Consider the following 22159-nt stretch of genomic DNA (forward strand, 5'->3'; position numbering starts at 1 on the left):
TAATGTGGTGTAACACTTTCTCATTCGGGGTATGACGACAAACCGATGTTTCCAAAACATTTCACATGTAGACTCATGATAGTGAGGGCTTGACTCTCTCTTTCATACTCTCTCTCTCTCTCACACACACGCACACACACACACACACACACACACACCGCTGTGTCCTGAGGGTGGGTCTGTGTGCTGGAGCACTCCTCCTCTTTCATAAGCCTCCTCTTCGCCTCCTTCAGCTCACAGTCCGTCAGGAACTCTTGTCAGCGCCATCGGGACTTTGTCGCTTCACTCGATTGGACAGGCCTACCGGGACTTTCCTTCCGTCATGATTCGGGTTTCTCCGCCCGCGTTTGTGTTGCTACTGTTTGCGGTGAGTGGCATACCGAAGAACTTCCTTGTCTCTCTGAACTGCTGTCTTTTTCTACTGTCACACTGAATCGGGTTTTTGTTTGAAACAGTTCATTCTCACTGCTGCCTGATAGTATGTAAAGTTCTATGAAGGTCTCAACTCTAAACATAAAAGTGCAGTTATTTTTAAAATAGTGTTAATAGTGTGAAATGGACACAAGTAGTAAAACGACGTACGACGCCTACCTGTAGACACAAGCTACTGTGCGTTTAATATGCCATCTTACCTGTCCAAACTGTGTTCTTATAGAACATTATGTTTAGGTGTGCTACCCCTCACTTCAGAGGCTAATTATCCGGTTCATGTTGACCCTAACAAATACCAACACAGGTGTGGACTGTGCTGTCAGACAGACATACCATCAGTTCTCATCCAACAACATCATAACCCACCAGAGCTGGTTGACATGAGTTGGTGTACTTTGTTAAATCATCAGTCTTAATAAAGCGAGGCTTATAAACTGGAAATTCATTTTATGTAAAAAATGTGTTAATTCCACAAACATTGATACCATTTTGATATTCTGTACACAGCAGAAATGCTCAATGTGTTAATAGATCATAAAAATGTATTCTAAAATATATTTATGATCTCTTGCAATACCACAAACCTTACATGATGCCTTGGAAAGGCTTATGCGGCGACTAATGCAATAATACCTTGAAATTAAATGAAAACCCATCAGTGATAGATTACTGACCCTGACCCAGAAAATGATTGAAGACGTAGAAACAGTGGATCAGCATATCACCTTGAATCCCTTGAAGTTCTTCTGTTATACTGAGTTTCATTTGGATTCAACAACACATTTCAGACTACAACTCATAACTAAGTATTATGTGGCCAAATATTGTAATTTCTCAGGAGCTCAGATATCACCAAGTTATTTGTTGCTATAGGTGTTATGATGAACTAAGCCAGCTCTGATCACAGCAATGTTTTCTTTTTCATACCACCCTGTTTTTTTTTATGTTGCCTGTTACTGACTGACATCAAGATTCATTCAGATTGAACAGTTCACTGTTGATTTGTTTTGTACAACATGCCATCATTTATTAGTGAATAATTATCCAAGTGAAAGAAAGGATAGCAATGACCATACAGATAATGTCTTAAATGAATAATTAAGATCGTGTGTCTTCTTTGTGCTCAGTCACTTTTTCATGTCGTGGTGAGTGAGAGCTTCTCCTCACTACTGACTTCTCACTTAGAGATGTGAGGCCACTTCTTCTCATTAAGCTCAAAGCCGGTCATACCTGTTCTGTCCTGACATGCCCACGCGTTGACTGTATTGATAAGGCTTAGTTAAATCTCCTAGGAGTGTAGGGTGTGTCGGCCTCTCGTCTGAACACACAGCTGATGCTTTTACACACAGGCCCTCACAGCATTTTAAATCTCAAGGTCACTTACAAAGTTCAACTCGACTGAAATAAAAACGTAGGTGAACATGTCTCTCCACACGACCTTGTGTACCTTCACTATAAAGTTATAAGCCCAGATGCATTTGCTTCCTGCTGTCAGTAGATCTTTCCTCCTTTGCTGTGAGTTCAGTCTGAGTGAACATGCTGCGTTCTCTGCAAATACAAGCAACCAAGTGACAAAAGTGTCAAACTGAAGCCAAAGTGGCTTCAAAGCCACCATGTTCAATAAAATCCAATATGAGCGCTAATAAGAGTTATACAGCGCAATGAAAAGGCTCTGAATAGTTAACCAACTACTACAAATATCTGACCCCATTATAAAAAGCTTATTCATGCCCTCTAAGGGGCCTCGCTATTGGTTAATCCCATCAGGGCTCTGCCACCAATAATGAAGCCTATTTGAGGGCAGCACACATACTCATAGAACTGGAGTTACAAGCAGGTAAATTCTGTTGTTGCATCTACATGGTTTTACCACAGGGCTTACAATGTGAGTATCCATTTTGGAATGGTGTTTGAGCAGGTCATAAAACGTTGACGTTTTCCCATTCTTGACACTGGCCTCTTCTATAGAGTTCAAACTGCAGAATGAGAGGGCTGCTGCATGGTAACAACGAGGGCTGATGACAAAGGCTGCCCAGTGTGTCATCATTTTCAACATGTAGAAAGCTATCATTGACTAGCCAAACTGGCTCTAGCAGCTCGTGGTTGCAACTCTTCTCACACCGTTTGCTGACCATCATGTCGCGGTTACACTGGTATTCTTTCACCATGCAGCAATAGACACAAGAAAAGGCAACAGTACTTACTGAACAACAGATCAGTCCCACCCTCTCTCTCAAACTGGCTGGTCAAATTTCAGCCAGACTGAACTTTGCACGAGCAGCAGGAGGTGAGATCAGCAGCAGGAGGTCAGTGCATCTCTCGCCCTTCTTTATTTCCATGAATGGGGTGCAAAAGGTCAGACCTCTCCTCAGAACTTTCTGGGCACGTACAGACTGTGCTTGACTGACCAGTGTTCAGTTACCGCATTGCTTACTTTTGCTTTTGTTGCTATAAGAATATGTTCATCATTCTGTTTGAGAGATATGTATCAGTCCACTACAGGGAAAATCTACCCTAAAAACTAATGTGGCTGAATAAAATACAAATACAAAGTAAAGACAAATGAGAGAAACAATAAACGGTAATGCAGGACTAATAACATTAAAAAATATTTCTTTTTATACATTTCAAATGTTTGAGCTCTTAATCATAAGTTTGCATTCCATATCTGTACACCCCGATATTTCAGGGAATGCTGGCCATGTCGGGTTTTACAAAGGTTTTAAAGAATGAATTCATGATTTAAACAAGTTACTACAGGGTTGATAGGTTAGAAATAGGAATATGTCTGTCTATTTTTTGCAGTAGAAGAAGCTTATAGAGATGAGAGGGGTATGTATTGGCCCAAACAAAATCACCATACATCAAATAATCAAATCAAATAATAAACATTAATCAAACTTTGTAGGTTGCTAATGATCTCTATTGAGAAATTAGATTGTCTGAGTCAGTGTCTTCGTTTAAATCTCGTCTCAAAACACATTTTTATCTGAAAGCATATCCTGATTTTACGTGAACTGGCTGTTTATTTTACTGTTTATTTTATTGCTTTTCTGTATTTCATGTGTTTTATTTCTTTATATTTCGTCATTCACTGTTATTTTATTTTTCTTGTTGTGAAGCACTTTGTACTTTGTTTTGATAAGTGCTCTATAAATAAAGTTTTATTATTATTATTATTATTATTGGCTTCACTGTTATGTGATATAAAAAGAAAAAGCATTTATTGGAGCATGGAAAGGTTTACAAATAGATTAAAAATCACTGCTATAAATAAGAAATAATAAAGGTCCTCAGGTAGATGCTCGTGGTAAACCACATGCTACACAGACCAGTTGTTATTACAAATTTGATATTGCTCCATCTCACTTATATATTAACCATTTTAGTTTATCACAGTGAAAACTGTAATAGTTCTACAAACATTTCAAAGGCTTCTCTATGTAAAGCAGAACGCGGCCTTTTTTTAAGGTTTCTCCCATGATGCACTACTTAGCAAATGTTTTGTACTCTGGTACAGTTGTATCCTATGCTGGTATTTATTTCTATGCCAGCTGACTTTACATGTGTGGACCATAGATTTATCTGTCATTGTGAAGTAATTACATCTGTTGTATTACAGCTCCAGGCTGCTGCTGTGCTGAGTGCCAACTCTGGAGACAATCTGGTAAGAAAAAGAAGAGAATGGATTCTCCCTCCAAAGCCACTGAAGGAAAATGCAGACTATACTCAAAAAGAATCCATTGCCAGGGTGAGTCACTTTCATTCTACCCACTAACTCTGACGAATCAAAACGTCTTGTCTGTGCTGCAAAAAGTTTCACTGTGGGCTGTAACCTTGGTTGAGGAGTCATTTGGGACTATGAAAATATTACTAGCAATGTTTGTTTATTTTTATTTAGTTTTGTTTTTGGTTTTAAGTGGCATTAAAGATACTGGAACCAAACCTATTAGTACTCAGAGTAAACAGCTCAAACACACACTTGTTAAAAACAGAAAACTGTATTGTATAGATAATAATAATAATAGAAAATAATTTGTCAGCTACTCCAATAGATCAAGCAGAAGATGCACTGCATAACAGTTCTCACCAAGATATCACACTACCCTCTGCACTCCACATACACAAAAATGACAACACAAACATCTGTTTCACTAAGCTTCAGTAGTGTTTCTAACAACTGGAGGATTGAATCTGCAATAAGAAATAAAAAACACTGTCAGTCACCAGAGGGGGCCACTGGAACATTTCAGGGGACTATCTTACCACAGACAAGCATCTGCAGGGCACACTTGGTTTTCTGGTGCAAATGTTTCTTAGTTTCTTTTTCTGGTGCCGTGAAATGATCAAATCTTCTGCTTTGTGTTTCAGATTCGATCAGATTTTGAAACTGAGGCAAATATTGACTACTCTCTAGAAGGCATTGGTGCAAACCAATATCCCTTCCATGTGTTTGTAGTTGACCCTAAAACTGGACTAATTCGTGTGACCAAAGTCCTTGACAGGGAGCTCATCGATACGTACAATGTGAGTGATACATGACAGATTCTGTTCTATTCTATTGTACTTTTTACATTTGATGTCACTTTTCACTTCATAAGATTCAGTAATTGCTGCTTTTCATATTTAATGTTGAGATATTTGGCAGCCATTTGCTACAAATTAATGCCACAGGCTATTTATGTTTGTAAATGCACCTGCTGAGACAGATGATAAAGACAACAACATTTGAGTTTTCTGTTTCAGCTGTCAGGTGTCGCTAGGTACAGCGATGGCCGCCATGCAGAGAAAAAAATTGACATACGAATCAAGGTTGTAGATGAGAACGACAACGCTCCAGTGTTTGGAGTCATCAAGCCGGGGGAGGTGGATGAGCTCAGTCCTGCAGGTTAGAGTTTCTAATTTGTGTACAATTCAAATCCCCATCCTGATATGTTATGGCAAAATAATCTTACATGGCTTTAGTATTAATAAAAGACAACACTGTGGTTTTGTATATGCAAGATTATCTATTTACGTTTTTCTACTAAGCTGCCCTACATTGCCCTTAAAAATTAAGTTTTCATGATATTTTCATGATATGTACTGATTCACATATCTTGCCTTTAATACATGACAAGACGGTGTAGTCCCTCATTCGTCCAGGAGTGTTCTATCGTAGAAAAGGTTTCAGTCAGAGTCATCTGGACACTGTTTTCAGAATCAAGACGTTTCTCTCAATTGTGAGAATTGAGAATGACTTCCGGATGGGAGCCGAAACGTCTTGATTCTGAAAACAGTGTCCAGATGACTACGACTGAAACCTTTTCTACGATTTAATACATAACGTTTTCAGCTATCTTGCCTTCACCAAGGTGGTGTCTGAGGCGGTTTCTGATTTCCTTGTATACAACACATTGATTGGTCATGTGATTGATATATCACCATAGATACCATGTATACAAAACTTTACAGTCATCTTTTTCTTCTAATATACTATTTACAAAATCTCTTTGTCCTTAGTTTATACAAAATCTGCAAGAAAATTATTCTCTAACCATAAATACAGAGTATAACATTGAATTGATTGAAGTCTCAATTTGGAACTCTGATTAATAAGGAAATTAATAATTACAATCAAAATTACCATCAATAGCTAGTAGGTTGAAGGATTTGGAGTTCAACATAGCAGAGGTTGGCAAATTACTCACTCTTGTGCAACATTTAAGAAACCAGCATAATTATACACAAGCATTTATTAAAAGATAAACAAAAGCAAAAACACACAATGTGAAGACTAACTCGAAATGCACTAAACTACAGAACAACGTTTGTGTGTGTGAGATCCAAAATGGCTGCTTGGTTTCAAAATGGTGGCTTAGGCCGATGCAGACAGACAAATGCTGCGTTCCAGTCAAAGTTGGAGGTCGGAATTTCCCAGCTGAAATTTCCAACTTCCAACCTCCAAGGGTGCCAGGTGCACGATGTTAAACGTAAACACAAAACATGGCTGACCGTGACAAACTGATGTTTCTTTAGCAAGTGTGTACACAAAATTGAACTCTCAGCAGTGCATCCTCATTGCATATATAAACAAAAAACAGAGGAGAAAAAAAACAACGCATGAGCAAACACCATTATACATATTATTTTACGGCACTTTTATACTCGGAAACGTATCTTATTTTTCCATTCACTAGCTGAATATAACACTGTAGTCTTCAAATACATATATAATAAAAAGTCGCACAAATGAACAAATTCATCTGTGGAGTGCTAGTGGTCCCAACATAAGATTAACATTTCTCAGCAAAGCAAGAATGACGGAAATAACTACAACCCCAGTATATGGTCAATATACTTGTTTACTGTAGTAAATGAGAGGCTCCAAGATGATAAGAGTGCATATAGCCTACAGAATGTGTTTCTGAATTCATATGGAGCTGGTCAGTATTAAATGATGATCTAGTATTTTACATTTTAAATGGGATGTGTTGTGCCTGTACTCCGCTCAACACTGCTTAATTTTAAGTTGCTCTATAAATTTGTTTAAATGACCTTTGAACTAAACTAAACATGTTTTATTTCCAGAGGGAATTCTTGGTCAACATGTTAAATAAGCAATAAAATCATAAAAAATAAATTGCTTAGGTTCGTACAGTATGTAAGCTTTATAAACTGCTCAAACTGATATTACAAAAGTACGTAGCAGCTTGCTGCTCATCACCCATCACTTGGGTTTTCAACCATGGGGTAAGTCGTCATACAGTATCAACATTAATGTCAATGTTTTATGAGCTTGTCTGTGCCTTCTGACCTTGTAGCCAGGGTGAAATGTAATGCATTCATTCATTCAATGCTGTTTTTTTACAGGGACTTCAGTTATGAAAATAACTGCAACTGATGCTGATGAACCAGGGCATGAGAACTCTCAGATCGCTTATACCCTCGTAGATCAGAATCCACCTCATGACATGTTCTCCATTTCCAGTGATGGGATCATCTCCGTCAAAAATTCTGCCCTGGACAGAGAGGTAACCTATGAACTACACCAACACATCCACAGGGCCATTGCCAATTGCAGAGAACTGAAATTTTGCGCTCCATCAGCTAATCAGCATAACAACATTAAATTAAGATATTCATTATATATGTGTATATATTTGTTACATTGCCCCAGAGTGACCAAAAAATTAAATTTTTGCAGCTTTAAGGCAACATTAATTAAAGTGATGGTGAAACGTGCATGCCTCACATAGTTCGCATAATACTTAACAGTACTGTTCATTCTGTAGCTTGATAATTTCCCATTATTAGATCATTTGGGGAATTTGACTGACACATACAGCAAAGTCCTTAGTCCCTGCTCTCACTCTGAGTGACTTTGGACAGCCCAGACATTCATTCAGTGGCTGTGGATCCTATAATTGCTGTAAATGGCAGTTGTTACTCTCTCTTATCCAAGATGCACCCATACAGCAAACATTCATCATAGTTCACCTTTCAAAGTTTATGTTTTATTTCTGATTTTATAATGTGTTCTGATTTCAGAGAGCAGATTGCTACATTCTGACGGTGAGAGGTCAAGACCTAAATGGCAAACCAGGGGGAAACAGTGGAACCGGCACTGTTACCATTCATGTTCGAGATGTGAATGACAACCTCCCTACTCTGGAAAAAGAGGAGGTAGTTTTCTTTCTCACACTCTTCTATATCAACATGTTATACTGCATATTGGTGCAAGAAGAAATGGTTTCCATGAGGGTTTTCAGAGTTGTATGGTTTCAATGTTTTCTTTTGAGGAAAAAAGAATGTATGAAAATGGTGATGTCATCATGTTATAGATCACGCACTAAAGTCAAAGAAATGCTAATCAACAAATGTGTTGTTAAAACAAATACTGCTGAAACACCTGTAGGGCAGCTGTGGCTTAGTGGTAATCAGAAGGTCAGTGGTTCGATCCTGGCTTTCCCCAGCCCACATGTCGAAGTATCCTTGGGCAAGACACTGAACCCTAAATTGCTCCAGAGGGCTGTGCCTTCGGTGTGAGTGTGTGTGAATGCTTAGTCACTTTGATGAGCAGTTAGCATGCCATCACTGTATGAATGTGTGTGAATGGGGTGAATGTGATATGTAGTGTGTGAAGCGCTTTGAGTGGTTGGAAGACTAGAAAGGTGCTATACAAGTCGGTCCATATACTTTCATCTATCCAATTCAATTTTATTTATATAGTGCCAATTCATAATAGAAGTTATCTCATTGCACTTTTCCTATAGAGCAGGTCTAGAGCGTACTCTTTATAATATTAATTACAGAGACCCAACAAATCTCACCATGAGCAAGCATTTGGCGATAGTGGCAAGGAAAAACGTCCTTTAAGTTGCAGAAACCTTGGACAGAACCAGACTCAATGGTGGGCGGCCACACGCTGCCATGTTGAGAGGTTGGTTTTGAGAGAGAGAGAGAGAGAGAGAGGTTTTTAAGAGAGAGGTTTTGATTGGGGGGGGGCACAATGCAAAGACCACGTAGAATTTTTTTTAGAATAGTAATTGTAGTGTTAATATTAATAAATTAGTAATAATAGGAATGACAGCTATAGGAAAAATAATGTCAGCATCAGTAACAGAGCCAATAACAACAACTGTAGTAGCCGTTGTCAAGCAGAAACATGGGGGCAGCAGGTGGCCTACAACCACAGATCCAGTCTCTGCAGCTCCGGAGGCAGAAATACCTGCTGAAAGTGACAGAAGGAGAGAGGAGAGAAACGAGAAAGCACAAAACTACGGGAGAGAGAAGATGTTGAGATAATAACATGCAGTAATGGGATAAAAATGCATACAGATGGAGAGGGAGAGAAGGAGAGAGGAAAGAGGTGCATCATGGGAACTATCAAGGCAGTCTAGGCCTATAACAGGGATGGTTCAAGACTCACCTGAGCCAGCCCTAACTATAAGCTTTATCAAAGAGGAAAGTCTTAAGCCTACTCTTAAATGTGGAGATGGTGTATGCCTCCCGAACCCAAACTGGGATGCGATTCCACAGGAGAGGAGCTTGATAACTGAAGGCTCTGGCTCCCATTCTACTTTTGGAGACTCTAGGAACCACAAGTAACCCTGCATCCTGGGAGCGCAGTGTTCTAGTTGGATAATATGGTATTATGAGATCTTTAAGATACGATGGTGCCTGACCATTAAGAGCTTTGTAGGTGAGGAGAAGGATTTTAAATTCTATTCTGGATTTTACAGGGAGCCAGTGCAAAGAAGCTAATATTGGAGAAATTTGATCGCTTTTCCTAGTTCTTGTCAGTACACGTGTCGCCGCATTCTGGATCAACTGGAGAGTCTTAAGGGACTTATTCGGGCAGCTGGATAATAAGGAATTGCAATAGTCTAGCCTAGAAGTAACAAATGCATGCACAAATTTTTGGGCATCATTTTGAGACAAGATGTGCCTGATTTTTGCAATATTACGTAGGTGAAAAAAGGCAGTCCAAGAAGTTTGTTTCATGTGGGAGTTAAAGGATAAATCCTGATCAAAGATAACTCCAAGGTTCCTTACGGTGATGCTGGAGGCCAGGGCAAGGCCATCTAGAGTAACTATATCTTTAGATAATGTGTCTCGGAGGTGTTTGGGACCGTACAATAACTTCAGTTTTGTCTGAGTTTAACATCAGAAAGTTGCAGGTCATCCAGGTCTTTATGTCCTGAAGGCATGCTTGAAGTTTAGTTAACGGGTTAGTTTCATCTGGCTTGATCGATAGATATAATTGGGTATCATCTGCATAGCAATGAAAGTTCCTAAGTGTTTCCTAATAATACTGCCTAGAGGAAGCATATATATGCTGAATAGAATCGGTCCAAGCACAGAACCTTGTGGAACTCCGTGACTAACTTGGGCGTGCACGGAGGACTCACCATTAACATGTACAAACTGAGATCAATCTGATAGATAGGATTTAAACCAGCTTAGTGCGGTTCCTTTGAGGTCAATTACATGTTCCAGTCTCTGTAATAGGATGTGATTGTCAATGGTGTCGAACGCAGCACTAAGATCTAACAAGACAAGTACAGAGACAAGTCCATTGTCTGATGCAATTAAATTATCTGTGCTATGATGCACTCTAAGCCCTGACTGAAAATCCTCAAATAAACTATTGATATTTAGAAAGTCTCACAACTGATGGGCGACTGCTTTCTCAAGGATCTTAGAAAGAAAGGGAAGGTTAGATATAGGTCTATAGTTGGATCAAGAGTGGGCTTTTTAAGAAGCGGTTTAATTACAGCTACTTTAAATGATTGTGGTACATAGCCTGTTAATAAAGACAGATTGATCATATCCAGTAAAGAAGTGCTAATTAAGGGTACAACGTCTTTAAGCAGCCTAGTGGGGTCTAAGAGACAGGTTGATGGCTTAGATGAATTAATCGTCGAAGTCAATTAATGAGAAGTCATCTCATAATGTGTTTTACTTGCAGTACGAGAGCAGCATTGAGGAGAACACACAAGGTGTGGAAGTGATGAGAATTAAATCAGAGGACCGGGACCTGAAGAACACAGACAACTGGGAAGCTGTGTTTGACATTGTCAAAGGCAACGAGGCAGGGTACTTCAGCATCAGAACAGACCCCAACACCAACGAGGGCATCCTAATGCTTGACAAGGTACTGCAGTTTTAATTTAGAAGTATTATATGTTCTGGTTCTGGTTCTGGTTCTTTTGTGGGATAAATTGCAAATATAATAAGCATGCCCCATACACAAAGAATGAAAAAAGTAACTTGCTCATCATGAAAAGAGTAGTTGTAGACATGACTAGAAAAAAGAAGTAACTCAGAAAAACAACAAATGTTTACGTATGTAAACACGGTTTTATGAATGGAACCATTTGACTATCACCCTCAGGTCAGGGGCATTATTATTATTATAATCATACCTGTGGGTGCGATGTTACATGCGGCCACTATATGTATGCCACGCACCAACACACTTACCCTCTTTCTCCCAACTGGGAAGGAAAAGGACAGAGCCCATCTTCACTGCCGAGTGATGATGAATGATTCCAGGTTCGCTTGCATTCATAAAATCTCCAGGTTAATGGCATGACAGTAACCAGGCACGTTCATCAAAAACAATAATCCTGGTGCATGACCCAAACAGCCATTGCTGCTCAAAAGGAAAATCATTCAACTGAAGACGGACCAGGCAAAGAAATTAAATGGATACGCCCTAAGCATCTGCTGCAACCCAGTGAACAGCAGATGAGACAGATGAGGATGATGCTACATTTGATCAATAGAACCTGATGATGGTCCATGAGAATGTCCAGCCTGCTGTATTACACACATCTTATAAGGGCACTCCCTGAAACAGAGCCCATGGAGTGGACATCTCTCTGGTAGAGTGCCCCATAAGCACTGAAGGCAGAACTGCGCCTGCATAATCATAAGCAAGGGCTATCAGGTCCACTATCCAGTGGGCCAGACGCAGCCTCGACACATGCCTGCCTAATGTGGTTCCCCCATATGAGACAAAAAGCCTATCTGAGGAGCGAAAGGACTTAATGCGGCCCACGTAGCACCTGAGGGCTCTCACTGGGCACAAGTTGAAAAGCCTCTCAGCCTCTGCGGAGGAGGATGGAAAGACAAAATTCCTTGCCAGGACTTTAGGCTGGAAGGCTGGGTTTGGTAGGAGCTGGACCAGTCAGTAGTCGTCACTAAACCTGAGGACCCCCCCCCCATTTGAATATGCCTATTCAAATGTTTTAATTTTGTTCTTTATATTTAGTTTTATCTTTCGATATTTAACTATTTGCACGTTTTAATGCTTTTTTTGTTTTATCTGTATGGTACTGTATTTTGTGAAGCACCTTGTAACTCTGGTTTGTAAAGGCGCTATAGAAATAAAGTTTATTATTATTATTTTTGGCGAGCACAATCTTGTTACTGAAAGTGCAATAAAAGCTTTGCGAGTAACAGGGAGGAAAAGTAAAGAAAGACCGGGTGAATAGCTGAGGATGCCAACCCTAAAAGGCAGTCATGCATTCAATTGTCATACGCATTTTTTTCAATTGCCTTTGTTTAAGATCCACACGTGGATCACAAACCTCAACAGATTTCCAATTCCTGCTATACTTCCTCCATGCAACTGGAGCACCTACACTGGGGGAAACAGTACTGGCCGGGCGGCACACCGTCCTCAGGGCCCAAGTGCAAATGTAGTGCAACTGTCTAAAGCTAAAAGCCAAAGCACTCCTCCTCTGTGCAGCACTAATATCCGATTCACTCACCGAGCCGCTGCAGAGTGACAGCTTTGAATGCTACAAGAGGGTGCCAAGCACAGGCCCATGACAGGCAAAGACAGAACCAACTGGTATAAGCTCTTTCCAACCAGGAGGATAGAAAGGGTGAGTATGTGGGTCCACAGCATACATATAGTGTGCAGTGGGTGACACTGCACCCACAGGTGATACAGAGATATCTCTTAAATACACAGACCCATCATTGTTGCAATTTTTTTGTGAAAATGCATTGTATAGGCCTGAATTGACAGGGTAACTCTGAGATTTACATACATTCAGAGGTGTATGTAAGACCTAAAAGGCCTCAGATAGCAAGTCACAGGGTCAACGTCAACTCAAGGCTGCCCCCTGAGGCGAGAGAGAGCCCTCCATACAGGAGGTAAGGGTAGATTTACTAAGCAATATCAATTTTCAGGAGAAAAGTATACAAATAACCCTTCAACTCAGTTCAGTTTACTGAGGGATTTATTAGTTGTTTTTTTTTTACCATGACAAAAACTTAACTGTAACTTTTAAGTTTTATCAGTATACCCATAACACAAACTGTAAACTTGCATAAAGTTTTTTTTTAATCTAAAAATAAACAATACATTTTCTTTTATGTAAAAAACAGATACAAATGGCTCATCGATGGCACATGACCTTAAAATTATGGATTCACATAAAACACAGCATCTGCATTTCAGTCCTGACTTTTTCTGATCTTTGTGAGCCTGTATTGACAAATACACACAAACAGCGATAATCTCAATAATGATGTGTGTTCTTTGTGTTTGTGTGTGCCATTTCACAGGCTGTGGATTATGAGGATGTGAAGGACCTTGAACTAGGACTAGCTGTGAGAAACAAGGCTCCACTGTATGATGGATCTAGGGTAAATGCTGTAGCTGGTATAAGTTTTGGAGGGGGAGCAAGTGGTGCAAGTGGTGCAAGTGGTGCAAGTGGTGCAGGAGGTGGGTCTGGAGGATCATCATGGCAAAGTGGGACCACATTTAAAACCTATCCAATCAAAATCAATGTAAAGAACCAGCCTGAGGGGCCACATTTTGACCCCAAAGTCAAAGCTATTCCCATCTCAGAGGGCGGCCACTCCATCAACATTAATGATGTTATTGCCCACTACACTGCAATAGATGGAGACACTAGGAAACCAGCTGAGAATGTCAGGTCAGTGCATACACAAACACATACACTTGAAAACCTCTGCAGTTAAAACTACAATGTCAGCTTAATTTTCTACACTCAATGATAATAACTGACACAGCTTATTTCTGCTATAGGTATGCCAAGGGCTCAGACCCTGACAACTGGCTAACCATCGACCCAAAGACAGCTGAGATCAAACTGAACAAGATGCCTGACAGAGAATCTCCATTCCTGGTCAATGGGACATATTTTGCTAAAGTACTTTGCATTACAGAAGGTACACTCTTCCACTATGTGTCTGCCCCAGTTTCAGACGTTTTACATGTCAGACTAGTACTCTTTGTGAAGTAGCTGTGGAAAGGTATGATATATCAAGCTTAAAAATCTAAACTCTGCTAGTAACATCTACAGGCTACAGCGTTTACCCCATGTACCCCAATGATAATTGCCAATTTTTGCTAAGCCTCAGCCTTGCCAATAGTGGAGCTAAAATGTAAAGTTTGCTCTGAGGATGGCTCTAGAGAAAAGGCCATATAGTCATGAAAATCACAAAATATTGTCCTTTCAGGAGCATAAATGAAAAATTTCATGACAAACTTTTTGTCAAACGTTTCCCCAGCTGCTAAATACAAGTAGGATTAGGATTCATCCTCTGGGGATGATCAACATCCACAACAAATGTAGTGGAAATGCAGACGGCGGTTTTCAGTATAATTAAGTATACTTACAGGTATACTTACATACTCAGTAAACTTATATTTAAGTTTCAGTATAATTATAATTTCCGTAACATGGGTGATCCTGTGGGGGGCATGAATGTACTGGATTTACGGTATGTGGAAAAATGCTAATTTGCTCTAGGCAGCACAAAATGAGGTGAAGATAAAGAATCTGTGCCCAGATAAAGGCTGTATGGGTTTGTATGAGAAACTGCCGAAAAAAAAAGTTTCTGATAAGTTATAAGTTCTGATCTGTAACATAAACACATATCCAGTAAGTCGCTAGCTAATGACCACTTACATCTGTACAGTCAGTACACTGGCTGTTTGTAGTAATAAACACAGACTGCACAAACAGTCCAGCAGTCAAATTCATGTAAATAACTCAAGGAGAAAAGTTGCTTCACCTTCAGTCTGAGTGTGCCATTAGGCCCCACCACTAGCAGGGCAAACAGTTGTGTACACCAGTTGTCCACCGGCAGGGGGAGTGAAGCATTTGTCTCTGAACTTGTTTCTAAAGAATAGGAATAGAAACAGGAAATGATGAATGATCTGTTCTTATTTCTGTTTTTCCAACACAGACATGCCTGCTAAAACAGCCACCGGCACCGTAGCCATCCAGGTGGAAGATTTTAACGACCACTGCCCCACCCTGACCAGTAACATTCAGACTATGTGTACCACGGATGATTCTATTATTGTGAGCGCTAAAGATGAGGATGTATTCCCGAACGGACCTCCTTTTGACTTTGTCATCGTCCCAGAGGGCACTGAGGGCAAATGGAAGGTGGAGCATCTCAATGGTGAGGAGAATGCTGCCAATTATTTAAAAGTTATGGTAGATAGATATAAAAATACACAAATAAATATAAAGTTAGAAAGTTAAAGTTAGTTACTTGGTGTCTGCCACAGCTTTGTTTTTTTTTTTTTTTTTTTTTTTTACAACTAGGGGTTGCCAAAGTGAAAAATGTTCAAATTCTACACGAGTTGCTTTAAGCTTCACAAACAACAGAGTATGACTTTAAAACTAGCACTAAGCTTGTTTTGACCAGGACGCTTGCTATGCATCTCAGACCAGTGAACTACCAGAATGGAACCTTGTTTTTAAACTAGAATGTGGAAAAGGCTAATTTAACATTGACTGTTTAATCCAGAATGCTATTAACTTTAGAGTAAAGCAGAATATTGATAACTACACTTTTCATGTTTGTCTTGTTGCCGGCAGACACTGCAGCTATCCTGAGAGCCCAGGAGTCCATGTGGCTTGGTTTCTATGAGGTGGAATTTGTGGTGAGGGATGGGCAGGGAGAGGCCTGTCCAGAACCACAGAAGGTGAAAGTCCAAGTTTGTACTTGTGAGGATGGAGTGGTGTGTGGGAAACGAGGAGCCCATGGTCAGCCCAGCAAAGGAGCAGAGTTAGGACCTGCAGGCATCGGACTCCTATTCCTGGGCCTGCTGCTCTTATTACGTAAGTATGATGTGATGCTCATTCTGATAAAGGGGCGTGTAATCAAACACCGTCACTGTGCTCAAGACAGTCCCAAGACAGATTGAGTTCAGTCCAGTTTAGGCCAAAGATAAGGCCAGAGCAAATGATTCAAAATCAAGACCAAAGCTAATGGTCATAGATAGTGTACCTGAGTTTTCAAATGTGAAATAATACTTAGGGACTTTCTTAAATGTCAAAAGAATTATAGATTCATACTGTATGTGTCACAGATATACCAGGCCTCACCAGCCTGTAATCACCCACACCTGCTCCCAGTTACACTCCTGGTCTCCATTAGCCCCAATCACAGCCAGTACATAAGCACACCACCCACCTCAGTATGTGTCCGACCACGTTCACACGTAGGACTCTACATGCCACTCGGCAATCTAACCCCAGCGCCTACTTTACCCCAGCGATCTTCCTTCTCTATCAATATTCCTTCTCTGGCGATCTTCCTCCTCCAGCAATCCTCTCTCTCCAGCGACCTTCATCCCCGTCCTCAACACTTCACTCTCATCATACCCACTCTCTCTCTGGTTGAACTTCAATAAAGAGCATTCTGGGTCAACCCACTGTCCCCTGCCAGTCTGTACCGTAACAGTATGTGGGACACCGATACTTAAAATAAATATTCTGAATACATATGATGTTGGCCATACGTATGGTGTATGACCTAATGAATGTAAGACTATTACATACTATACACAACCCCATTAAAAGTTAGTAGTACCATGTAGAGAGTAAACAAAGGTTTATCAGGTGGACAGGTCTGTAAATACTTTAGATATGCAGTTAAAAATCTGGAGTAACATGGAATAGTAGCTGCGACTTTAAATTGGCAGAACATCAAGACAAAGCCTAGGATATCAGAGAAGTGGTCTTAATACAGAACTCAACATTAAGAGTAGAGCCCGACTAGCCGATGTCAGCTCATAACTGATGTATATCCACATATACTGTATGTCGGCTGATACCTCAATAAGGCCTAAATATTCATGACTAATTAAGCATCAGTTAACTAAAAATCTTTAGGTAAACTATTCATCAAGACTGTGTATTGAAATGACCACAGCTGTTGTAACTTTGGCACAAAAGTGTGTTTATGTAGGATCCCATCACTCACAGTGAGAAGCTTCAGGTTTTCAGGTTCTTTTAAATGCTCCAACAGCCACAAGGAACCAGTAGCTGCGGTGGGAAAATTAATCAGATCACAGTCTCTAACAGCCCCAGTTTTTCCGAGATCTCTTTACTTGTAGATGTGATTGTGGGGCTGGCCTGCAGGTGGCAGTAGCCAAGTCTGACAACACACCCAAGAGGCCTGTCAAGTAATATGTCAGTCAAGTCAGACATATTACAACATGCAACTTACACCAGAATGGTTATAGAAACACCTAGTGTTGGTAATAAAGAACTACATGATTGCCTATTACAAGAGAAGACATAACCACATTGTATTGTTCCAAGTAAATTTAAAACTGCACCTCCTTTTTTGGAGGACCCCAGATGATCACTGCAGTCCCCACGTAACACTTTGAGAGCCATTAAGTTTTACTAAAACTTTGTTGTTGTTGTTTTTACAGTCATTCCTCTGTTGCTGCTCTTTTGCCAATGTGGGGGGGCTGCCGGCCTGCCAGGGGGCTTTACTGAGATGCCTTTTGACACCAAATCACACCTCATTAACTACCACACTGAGGGCCAGGGAGAGAATACGGTAAGACCAACATATTAACCTTTTAAACACATGACCATCACTGTTGAGGGCAGGAATATTGCCATACTTACCGGTCGCTTGCTATTGACATGATGCCTGCTTGAATGCTGCATTAAGTGATTTGTGACATTTGGATCATTGGCCTGTGATAGGAAGTGCCGCTACTGAACATGCCAACACAACTGGATGGAGATATGATCAACATGGGTATGGGCATGGCTAACAAAACTTCAGCAATGGGACCCATGGCAGGCTTGGATTTCCAGAAATCCGTCACTTCCATGGATGGGATGAACGGGGCCGTCTATCAAGAAGGTTTTGCAAGTGGCCACAGAGATAGGACATGGGGGATGATGAACCAGCCGAGTGGCAGTGGCTTCTACTCTGAGTTTGAGGGCAGAGAATCAGGAGTAGGTGGAGGAATGTATGATGGCATGGCTCTACCAGACCACTTCCTGGGACAGTACTACACTCAGGTGAGGAGTCATTTAAATATTTTTACTCTTTCCTCTCTATAACCTATAGAAGGCTTTTGTTGTCCTGGCAGTGAATATTTTGATGGTTTTCAAATGATGGGAAAATAGATCAAACTTGATAAAAGAGGTATAGCTGGAAAAGCTCAATTGCAAATTTCACAAAAAGAGTCACACGGTGTACTTCCCATCAGTTAAATCAAAGGTTAAGCTTTACTCTTAAGAGCCCTTTAACGGTCCAGTGTGTAACATTTAGGAGGTGCTATTGGCAGAAATGGAATATAATATTTGTAAGTATGTTTTCATTAGTGTATAATCACCTGAAAATAAGAATCGTTGTGTTTTCATTACCTTTTGAAAAAGACGTTTTCATCTACAGAGGGAGCGGGTCTCCTTCCATGGAGGTCATATTTCTACAGTAGCCCAGAACCGACAAACCAAACACTGCTAGATGCCACTATATCCTACACATTGGACCGTTAAGCTAACAAACTCTATCAATGTGTTCATGGACACACCAACAAGTTAAAAAGCTTTTAAGAACATGTTCTTGGGCACCACCATTGTTTTAGACTAGGATGACAGGTGTTAGTTTGTGTTATGTGAACATACACATGCCTATGGTGTTTCTCCTTACTAATAATGAGATGTTTTTTAACCGTTTCGTGAATGTTAAAAAAACATTCTGTGCTCAGTTAACAAAAAAAGGTAACCTTGGTGATGGTTTCCTTTTTCTTTTTCAACAGAAGGTGACCAGTGGAAATGAGAACCTTGGTGTGAAGGACGGTCTTTTGGTTTATGACTACGAGGGCCAGGGTTCCCCTGCTGGCTCAGTGGGCTGCTGCAGCCTCCTCGAGTCTGACAACGACCTGCACTTCCTCGATGACCTCGGGCCAAAGTTCAAGACCCTGGCTGAGGTGTGCGGAGGCAAGAAGACCCCAACTGAAGTCAAACAACTGTTCACTCCTCTGCCAAGTGCCTCCATCAACACTCAGAGCTCAGTATCGAGTTTGGTGACTGCCCAACAGCTGCCTCCTCCACCCAAGCTGCAGCCGGCCATCCCCAAAACAGGGCAGACTGTGGTCAGGGAGACATCTGAGCATTCTCAGATGGTGAAGGACAGCACAGCCACGGTAAGGGAAGGGATGACCACAGTGAAGGAAGGGGTGGCAAATCATGGCCAGATGCTCCTGCTACAGCAGCAGCAGCCTGTTTACTACACCACCACCCCTGTGCTGCAGCCGATGCACTATGTAGTTCAACCACAGATTCAGAACACTGTGTTGCTGACTGAGGCATCAACCAACATGCAGGGCATGGTACTGGTTAGCGGCACCCAGACTGGACCTGCCCAAGGTGTGGTCGTTCAGGGGCAAACAGTGATGTCCAGCAGACAAGCCCAGGTTCCCGGCATGGTGCTGGTGGACAAGAGCAGGGTCCAGGGGGGTGGTGCCAACCTGATCCACACCGGCAACCTCTCTGGCTCCCAGACCATGATGGTCGTGGAGGGCAATGTCCCTGCAGGGTCAATGAAAGTGCTGAAGGGGAGCCAGACCTGCCACGTGCAGGGGGGCACTCTACAGGCAGGAGGGCTTTCAGGATCTCAGAGAGTCCTGGTGGTTGGAGCACCAACAAGCAGCAGAGGGCAGCTGGTCCAGGAGGCAGGAGGTCTGTCCCAGAAGAGTGACGTCTCTGGCTCTCAAAGAGTCCTCTACAGCAAGGGCAGCACATCCGCTGGCTCTCAAAGCAGCGTGGTGGGTTCCTCTACCACCACAGTGAGCACCACTCCCACCTACCGCAAGGTGGTGGTGCAGGAGACAAGAGAAATTAATTGAATGAGAGTCATTACAGCAGAGGATCTTTTCAGTGATGCCAAATAGATTGTTCCTCTGGCCTGGTCCTGGTGATGATGGGATGTTTGTGGAACTCAACTAATGTAAGACATCTAGTGGAGAGAGGGCGGGTTCAACAAATTTGACAATACAATTCTCCAAAAAAAGTTTGTCAATCCCAAATGAGCAAGCTCCTGTCAAACAGTGCCCTTCCGAAGGTCTGGGGGCAACCCAAACATTACAGTACATGGTCAACACGCCAAATAAAATGGAATAATAACAATGGTAGCTGACCCTCCAAATCTGTAACTATCCCAGCTGACCTATCTAGTGACTCTACCATGCCCTACATCTCTACTGCTATGGACTTGACTTGGGCATAAAGCACTGCAGCATAGCTTTTTTCTTCTTTTTTTAAACTTTTGCCTTCTTTGTCTTTACCTCTCTCTGCACTGACACATAATGTACACACAGAATACAAGGTATATTTATTAGTCATTCTACAACACAAGGCTGCACAATGAAATGAAAGTTGTAGCCCCCTTCATGCTACACAAAGAACATACATATAATTATTTAAAATTAGAATAGCTCATCATGTTCAGTATACAATTAGTACATCCTCATGTTATGTTGTATGTTGTCTCTTATTATATTGCCTTGTATTGTCTCTTATAAAGTTATATGCTGTCTGTTGTTTTGCACCAGTAAAAAAACAAAAAAACTTAAAGGCTCATTTTGGAACATATTGGATTTGGTAGATTATTTTTCAGTGGATTAGGTTGCTATATATGTCACCTACAGCAGCTGTCATCACTAATGAGCTCACATCCTCCTATTTTCAAATATCAAGAGACACGAGACAGGGAGACTCAAAAATTAAAATTATAAAAATTATAAAATTTCTTGGAGTATATATCAGCTGTCCAAAATGACAATGAAAATACTTGGGTATCACTGTCTGTCCTGTGTTTTCTCATCTCTGTAAACTAAATATAGAGCCCATTCTTCAAAATTTCAGTTTGGATATTGGCAGGAAGTCGTCCTTACATTAGACAACATGGGGTAAAGTTCATGTTATTAAGATGAGGGTTCTTTCTAAATTTTGTTAAATCTTACAGTCCCTCTCAATCAGGATCCACACTAAATACTTCAATCAATATAACACACTTCATATGTAATTGGAAGCGACCTAAAGCTCATGTAACTAAATTTAATAAGAGTAGAAGAGTAGATTGGTGTGGAGTGGGGCTGTCTAATTTCCTTCTCTATCACCACTCATTTCATCCCTGGCATTTTAGTGCCAGGGAGGGACTAAGGCAAAGCACAACCATGTTTTGTCTTAACTTTAATACGTCTAGTTTTTTAAATGGATGGTTGTATAAAAATATTTTACTGCAAAATTTGAAAATAGTGAAAATGTAGGCTTCTCCAAAAGGGACAGCATCTGCCTTATCACAAGTATCTCTAGAAATAATGATCCAAATGTTACCACATTTGGATTGGATGTTCACAGACAGTTATTGCATACAATAATGCAGAAGATTTATTCCATACATTTGTCCATTTTTGAAATATATACACTTAAACACACATGAATGATACGCGGAAATTGAATAGAAAATTAAAAATCCAAAAGGTGTGTATGTATATGTCATTATTAACGTAAGGAGACTTCTTCTATTATTCTATTTAAAAAAAATAAAATAAATCTATGTGGTCTTTGCTGGTATGGGAAGAATATCATGGCTTATCTCGAAACTGGAAATAAACGCTTTGAAGGGTTGAAACTCATTGTTTGAAAGCATGAAATCTAATAAAAAAGCTTTTGCAAGATTGAAACTGAGTTTTGAAGCCTTGCATAATGTTTTGATAGGCTGAAAAAGTTATTCAAATCCCTGCACACTTTATTTCATATTTGAGTTTCCTTACTTCACAACTGCAGCACTTTTTTTTTTTTACAGTGTTTATTGTAAGAAAGCAGGGGATTACGGAAAGCAGGGTCTCAGGCGCTGAGGCAGCGGCAAAGTTTTTTGCTTCTGTTGTTGGGTCTGCTGGCGAGGTTGATGGAGACTTTCA

The 22159-nt window shown here is 40.6% G+C and overlaps 1 protein-coding gene across 1 annotated transcript; it reads left to right on the plus strand.

Annotated features, from left to right (window-relative positions):
- The first annotated feature begins 209 nt into the window (after positions 1-209).
- LOC122877693 (desmoglein-2-like) lies at positions 210-21922 on the plus strand. Its single transcript, XM_044199587.1, has 14 exons — positions 210-367; positions 4055-4183; positions 4804-4959; positions 5179-5320; positions 7285-7445; positions 7963-8097; positions 10886-11071; positions 13501-13874; positions 13988-14130; positions 15154-15375; positions 15798-16040; positions 17645-17775; positions 17928-18251; positions 18995-21922. Exons 1-14 carry the CDS (start codon positions 323-325, stop codon positions 20081-20083), a joined length of 3480 nt encoding a protein of 1159 aa, XP_044055522.1. The 5' UTR covers positions 210-322; the 3' UTR covers positions 20084-21922.
- Positions 21923-22159: the final 237 nt, after the last annotated feature.

The sequence above is a fragment of the Siniperca chuatsi genome, linkage group LG6 (assembly GCF_020085105.1).
Source record: "Siniperca chuatsi isolate FFG_IHB_CAS linkage group LG6, ASM2008510v1, whole genome shotgun sequence".
Taxonomy (NCBI): domain Eukaryota; kingdom Metazoa; phylum Chordata; class Actinopteri; order Centrarchiformes; family Sinipercidae; genus Siniperca; species Siniperca chuatsi.